General features: G+C 35.4%; 1 protein-coding gene across 1 annotated transcript in view; it reads right to left on the bottom strand.

The window, feature by feature from the left end:
• LOC107717814 (carnitine O-palmitoyltransferase 1, liver isoform-like) overlaps window positions 1-7,703 on the bottom strand; it is a 36,586-nt gene that overhangs the window by 2,913 nt on the left and 25,970 nt on the right. Inside the window, exons 9-18 of the mRNA XM_016524683.1 lie at window positions 7,508-7,678; window positions 5,612-5,807; window positions 5,046-5,234; window positions 3,223-3,328; window positions 2,312-2,428; window positions 2,069-2,233; window positions 1,857-1,991; window positions 1,622-1,774; window positions 1,428-1,541; window positions 921-937 (exon numbers count right to left, since the gene is read on the bottom strand). Coding sequence (XP_016380169.1) covers window positions 921-937; window positions 1,428-1,541; window positions 1,622-1,774; window positions 1,857-1,991; window positions 2,069-2,233; window positions 2,312-2,428; window positions 3,223-3,328; window positions 5,046-5,234; window positions 5,612-5,807; window positions 7,508-7,678 — 1,363 coding nt within the window. The remainder of the gene's footprint in view (window positions 1-920; window positions 938-1,427; window positions 1,542-1,621; window positions 1,775-1,856; window positions 1,992-2,068; window positions 2,234-2,311; window positions 2,429-3,222; window positions 3,329-5,045; window positions 5,235-5,611; window positions 5,808-7,507; window positions 7,679-7,703) is intronic.

The raw sequence follows: 7,703 nt of genomic DNA on the forward strand, positions 1-7,703 counted from the left end.
CAGGCGTGCGTCAGACCGGAGTTCTCGCAAGCAAGACTGCAATTATTTAAAAAAAAGTATATATATATCTATTAAAATACTGATATTCTGGTCTATAACTCCTCCCCGAACTTCCCTCTGCCCTGTATCTTGGTCTCTCATTGGCTGTAGGTCATCGCCGATGTAGTTTTCAGTCAGAAACCATTGCACACAGCGAGATTGTGAATCGCCGACAGCTCTAGATATTTAGCATGCCAAATATTTCACGGGCGTCGGCGACGTGTCGGCGATTCCCTCAGATCGCGTCTTTGATAATTCACACTGCGTGATTGTCACTCGCGTGAACGAGCACCGATTTGCCTCTGATGTCGGGCATTTGTCGGCGATTTCGCAAAACCTGTCGCCGAGTGAAAAATCGGGCTAAAATCGTGCATTGTGAACTCGGCTTAAGAATACCTGTTGAGCAATTGATGTGTGTCCTGAAGAAGGCTGTTTTGCCGAAACGCGTAGATCTACTTTTAACTAGTTGTAATGATTTAAGCCCAGGGTTTTTATCTTACCACGTGAGTGCCTTGGAAGTATTTCGCGATCATATTTTTTTCATTTAGTACTGGACTTCAGAAGCTACATAAATACTTACATGTTTCCCAGATGACAAAATACGAACAATTCACCCTGATCATCCAATTAAAAAAGTTTACACCCCCCGTCTCTTAATGCATTGTGTGGCCTTCTTGAGCATCAGTAAATGTTTTCACCTTCTGTAATAGTTGTGTATGAGTCCCTCAGTTGTCCTCAGTGTTAAAAGATGGATCACTAAATCATACAGTCAATGTTGGAAAGGGTTCAAATATGCAGAAAATGTTGGAAAACCAAAGAATGTGCAGGAGCTGGAGGATTTTTCTGAAGAACAGCAGGCAGTTGAACTGTTCAGGACCAACCAGGGACCCATGAAAAACTATCCCAAAATATAAAAACAGTTGTGGATCATCCAGGAAATGACACATAGTATTAAGATTCATTTTTTATAATTTCAGTTATTATTTTGTCTTGTGGAGTATATGTAAACATCTGTTATGTGAAATAGCTTATTCGGGACAGTATTAAATAAAAAAATAACATGCAATTTTCATGATCCCTTTTATATTGTTTCAATTATTAACATTTTGCACATTCTGCAAGGGGTATGTAAACTTATGAGCCAGGAATAAATTATATTTTAAAATATATCACAATAGAAAACAGTTCCTTTAGATTGTAATACTTTTTGACAATATTACTGTATTATTGATCCAATAAATGCAGCCTTGGTGAGCAGAAGAGACTTCTTTCAAAAACATTAAAAGAATCTTACCACCCCCCAGAGTTTTACAACACTGTAAACCAAGAGTTGAGTTTTCACTGAATCATGAACGGACAGAGTGTTCAAAACAAAATGTTGAACTTACAGGTCCAAAACCACCTCCGCTGGTGACAAATTCTGGATGCCTCTTTAAATCAAACAGGTCGAGCTGTTGGAGAGGAGTCTGACTGGTGGACAATCTCCAGGGCTCGGACAACACCTGCAACAAACCCAACCAATGTTTTTAGCCAGCAAAATCTATTAAATGGATTGCATTTTAGCTTGTGGCGCATCTCACACCTCTTTGAGAAAAGCCGAATCTTCCCCGAGGTACTTTGACACCAGGTAGAGGCAGAAAAGATGGCGGTCGATGCCATCTCCCGTCATGGCCAGTCTGTATAAATCCTGGTGCTTTTCTGCCGCCACCTTCAACAGCTTCAACTTCTCTTCTCTCTAAGAAAAAAAAAAAACATGGTGGAATTATCAGGAATAAGCAAACACACTGAAACGAGCTAGCCATTAAACTAAGTCCCACCGTTGCTTTGTCATTCATCATGGCACGGACAAAATCACAGGTCTGAGTGGTGCAGGAGCGCACGGTCTCAGTGCGGCCCTCTCTGAACAGACGAGTCATGGAGGCTTCGTACGTCAGGCAGAACTTGCCTTTATCCTGCGGGAGGAAAATCTGAACATATAACACAGAAACCTGAGGAAAAATCCAAAGAATTGCAGAAGAATCGCTCGTACCCTGAAGTGCGCCAGCTGGAGGGCGATCTGAATGAAGCCGTCGGGACTCGTCTTACATTTCTTGATCAGGCCTTTGCCAAAGTCGTTGAAGGGGATGATGTGCATGTCCACGTCGTCCGCCAGAGCTTTGGCCACTTTCAGAGAGCTGCTGATCACTGCCTGGCACTGTGAAGGAAAGAGGCCGCTCCTTGTTAAATTATGAAAGCAAAGCATGTTTAAAATGGACAAAACATTTGAAGTGACCTCCTCTGGGATGTCCCACTGCAGTCTCTGGGGTCCCGGCAGGTTGGGATGGGGGTTTCCTTTGCAGTGTCCGTCCTCAGTATAGCCCAGTCTCACTGGATCTGATGACAAGACATGCTGCCACAATAGAAACAGAACCATTTACAAACATCACATATTTCCAGCGATATTGTTGACTTGATTGCAAATGATTGCAAAGATACTATTTAAACTGAACTGAGCTGAATGAAGACATCACCTTGATTGCAAATGATTGCAAAGATACTATTTAAACTGAACTGAGCTGAATGAAGACATCACTGAATTCAATGATGAACTGTCTTTAACTGGAAAATTAGTGTTTACTATTGTCATTTTGCATTATTGACACACTATTTTCCTAATTAATGCTGTTCAGTTGCTTTGACACAATCTGTATTGTTAAAAGCGCTATATAAATAAAGGTGACTTGACTTGACTTGATATATACTAACTTTTGTTTTTACTTTTATTCAGCAAGGATGCATTAAACTGATCAGAAGTGACAGTATTGTGAACGTCCCTTTAAAAGTACAGTTCACCCAAAAATGAACATTGTGTCATCAATTACTCACCCTCATGTCGTTCCAAACCAGTATGAGTTTCTTTCTTTTGCTGAACACAAAAGATATTCTGAAGAATGTTGGTAACCAAACAGTTGACGGTAGCCATTGACTTCCATAGTATGGAAGAAAAAAGAATGCTATGTAAGTAAATGGCTACCGTCAACTGTTTGGTTACCAACATTCTTCAGAATATCTTCTTTAGTGTTAACAGAAGTAAGAAACTTATACAGGTTTGGAACAACTTTGAGGGGTGAGTAAAGGATGCAAATTTTTTTCTTGCCAAAACAGTTCATACATCTCAATATCTCAATAAACTGGTTTATTCACCTCCCACAAATGGCCAACGACGGGCGCATCGGCCCAGGAGTGCTCTGCATTCAATCCCATAGTGCCGTTCTTGAACACAATCAGATTGAAAGACTTGTCAAACCACCTGGAGACAAAAAAAAAAAAAGGGAAAAAAATTAAAACATATACTACCTTTCAAAATTTTGGAGTCTGTAAGGTTTAATTAAAGACATCTATTCTGCTTAACAATGCTGTATTTATTTGAAAACTACAGTAAAAACTGTAAAAATGTGAAATATTATTACAATTTAAAATAGCTATTTTCTATTCAAATATATTGTAAGATGTAATTTATTCCTGTGATGCAAAGCTGAATTTTCAGCATCATTTCTTATTTCTTATCAATGTTGAAAACAGTTTTTGCGACTTTTTTCTTTTATAAACAGAAGGATTCTTTCATAAATAGAAAGTTCTAAATCAAATAAATAAATAGAATTTTAATTGCTAAATGAATGAATACTATTAAAGAATATGTTTGTACTCATTAGGGATGGCTCGATACCACTTTTTCAGAACCGATACCGATCCGATACCAAAAATTCTGAGTATCTGCCGATACCGATATCGATTCGATACCAGCGCAGTTTTTTTAATTGAGTGTAGAATTTCTATACCTCAATGTGTAGGTCGATCATCACTCTTTTGTATGTTACACACAATCTACTAAATATAGACAGCTTCATTATAAAGAAAAAATACCAAACAAAATAATATAATCAAAATCTATGACAAAAATACTATTATAAACTAGGTTAATGGATAATTCAGTAGCAAAAGTCACTCTAGAAAAATCATGAGGGCACAATAATTTTATAAAATCTTAAACTTTTAGTGAAAAAAAATTACATTATTTAGTGGATAACAAATAAAAGTGAATAAGTGTAGGGCTAAATCTGGTAGGCCTACACATTGCTCTTTGTATTGTTGTAAAATACATTCATGAAAAACAAGTAATATATTTATATATAAATATATACTATAGTAGTCAACATTTGAAGTGGATCAAAACCTTTCATCAAAGTCAAATACAGAGCGGCTCAAAGCGCGCAGCATAGAGAAGTTCAAAGAACAAAGTGACGAGATATTGATGCGTAGTGTATTAAATATGTGTGTTAGTTTATTGAGCCTTTTCTTTTAATAGTTTTAAATTTCAGTTACTGTGCTCGTGACGAACAATTCATAGTGCTCTCTGCAGATATCCGGTAGAAATTTACACGATTTAGAAACAGCACGAAACTCCAGCAAGATAAATTCCTTTTATGCAAAACCATTTATCTTTATTTACAGATCAAGTATAACATTAGGAACATTTAATCATCTTGGAGAGAGTTTCATCGTCTTGACTGTCGTAACCGAACGTGACACACAGTTTGAATGCTGAATGGAGGATGACAGACAGCCGCTGCGGAGAGAAGAGTTTACGTGAACTTGACTTAAATATTCATCTGTACCTCACATTAAACTATGGAAAAGCTTCAGAACACTTGAAATATAGTGCACGAAAACTTTATGGTGCTTTATAATGTTTTTGTGGCTTTTGTGGGGTTTAATAATAACACAGAACAGTATACGCACTATATCGGATTCGGATTGGTCTCGTCTGACCGATACCCCGATTCAGCAGAAAATGCCAGTATCGGAGCGATACCGATACCGAATATCGGATCGGCGCACCCCTAGTACTCATTTCTTTAAAGAAATCTTACTGACCCCAAACTTTTGAAAAGTACATTAAATGAACAGAAATATATTAAGTTGCACAATAATCGGATTTAAATCTAATCAAGCGAGGTCATGGTCACCTGTCATGGCATTTTCCGTGGAGCAGAGATTTGCCGTAGCTGTCCAGCGACTGCACTGGATTCTCTGGATCGTAACGCTGTTCGGTGTCATCCAGAGAAACAAAAAAAGCCGCCTTCTCCACGGCATCCAGAGACTGCTTGTTCTTCCCTCGACTGAAGAACTGTGAGCGGGCTTTGGCCCAGGGAACTCTGGGTAATGAGGAACAAAAGCAGAGATAAAATCACCTGGATCAACGCTTGTTCTTTAATGGGCTTTGATCACATTTTAGTGAACAGAAAGAGAAGAAACAACGTCTGGTTCATGAATGAAAGCTGCAATTTGTAGATTTCACAGACACAGAATGTTTCCAGCTCAAGTCCACAGTTAAAAGAAATCTCATTGACTATGATATTTAAAATATATTTTTTTATTATTACTATTTTACAATATAATTTTGCATTATTAATTACCAAATATTTTTTAAATTATTTCAAAAATTAAATAAAAAAATAATTTAATTTAAAAATAAGTATTACAAATAATAACAAATAAAAATAAACTATTTAAAATAAATAAAATAACTTGCCTGTCACCCGCTGTTAACGCGGCCAGCAGCTCCTCTCCTGGCTGAGGTTCAGACTTGTCGGCCAAGATCCTTTCGATCTGCTGCTCAATTTCTCGAGGCAACAGCAGCCGTCCGTCATAAAACATCCACACTTTGTAAAAGAGTCCCTTGTGATACACGGCGATGTGTTTGCTCTCGTTCATGTGCTGAAGGACGTCTGATGAAGAATACGGACGTGAGGATGGAGATGTGTCAATGTGCATGACAACAATCATTTCAAATAACTTAACAATTATTTGTACAGTTAAATTAGGCAAAATGTGTCATATTTAGGCTGTATTTGTGAAAGGTTAAATGATTAATGGTGGTCAGTAGACAATGACGAGTAAAGCAAAAGGTGAGATGAGAAAGACAAAGTAGATGATGAGAAGAAAGGCCAAACAAAGGCTTGTTTTTCTGCACTGGATTTGCATAAACACATTATAAATACGTGAAACATACACTTATTACTATTAACCAAATAATTAAACGAATTAACATTAAATATTAATATAAATACAATTATTTATGCAGGAAATTGTCTGCCTGCAACATGATTCAAATATACTATTATATATATATATATATAACACATATATAACTACATATGTTACTATATTATGATTATTATTATTATTATTATTAATTAAGTGCTTTGATTATATAATATTATTATTGATTGTTACAGTATTATGTTTTTAAATTATTTGAATGATTATCATATATAATAGAAAATTATTATTATTATTATTATCATCATCATCATTACTGATTAAGCGTGTTAATTATATATTATTATTGATTGTACATGCACTCTAAATTATAGTTCAACATTTATTATAATAATCGTCATCATCATCATCATTTATAAACATATTATTATTATTATATTGTTATTCTTTTTTTGCATTAATAGTACACATGCATCTTAAACTATAGTTTATTATTATTATTATTGGTATTAATAATAATAATATAATTAGTTCTAGTATAAAATTATACAATAATGATTAGAATGATTATCATTAGTAAAATTATTATTATTATTAGTGTTGTTGTTGTTATTGTTACTATTATTACTGATTAAGTGTGTTGATTACATATTATTATTGAATATTATATGTATTTTATTGTTTTTGGTTTTCTGCATTAATAGTATACATGCACTCTAAATTACAGTTCAATATTAATCATCGTTATCATCATCATGTAATAGATCATCATTATCATTATTATTATTATTATATTGATGACTATTATTTATTGCTTTTTGATTTTTGCATTAATATTTACGCACTCTAAACGAGTTAAGTTATTCTAAATTATATTTATCTATATTTTAATTCAATACTAATTTATTTTACTATCATTTAGTAAGAATTAGTAACTCAATTCCACATATTTCCACTTTGCTGTGACAGCACATTATCATTATTACGCTATTATATTATATAAATCTTCATAAATCTTTACTCTAAGTCATTGAGTAAAGTATACTTATTAGCTACTAAACTGGAATTAATTCCGCGTTTAAAACCTCTTGAATTTATTACAGTATGTTATAAATTAGTAGCAATAAAAACAACAGTCATCTTTGACTGGCACCACTATATGGCCAGACGGGTGTAAAAACATGCTATTTCCTGTTCCCCATTCATCCTGTTTCAGATAACAGGTTAAACATTAAATCACACAAATAGGTTATCAAGTTAAGAATCAGTTAAGCACACAAAAGTAATTCCTCGTTGTCTGCTTCCTCCAGAAACACCAGCCAATCCAAATCACAAACCCTCATGCAGTTCAGGCCCACAGCAGTCGCTCGCTAGCATCTAAAAGCGGATTGGTTGCGAAGTGAAGCAGGCGAGAGGGAAGCTCTACCTGTTTCTACACCGGGAACTCGACTGGTGTTGAACATACGCTCGTACTGAGATGAGCACATGGGGATTGTGTTTAACACCATGAGCTGTGAAGCAGAACGGAAGGTCAAACACGAAAACAAGGAAGAAACCCAAAATACCTGTAGAGGAAAACAGTCATGGAAAACTGAAAAGGAAAAAGTGGAAGGAGTGAAGGA

Source organism: Sinocyclocheilus rhinocerous, unplaced genomic scaffold (genome assembly GCF_001515625.1).
Source record: "Sinocyclocheilus rhinocerous isolate Xijiao unplaced genomic scaffold, SAMN03320098_v1.1 scaffold783, whole genome shotgun sequence".
Lineage (NCBI taxonomy): Eukaryota > Metazoa > Chordata > Actinopteri > Cypriniformes > Cyprinidae > Sinocyclocheilus > Sinocyclocheilus rhinocerous.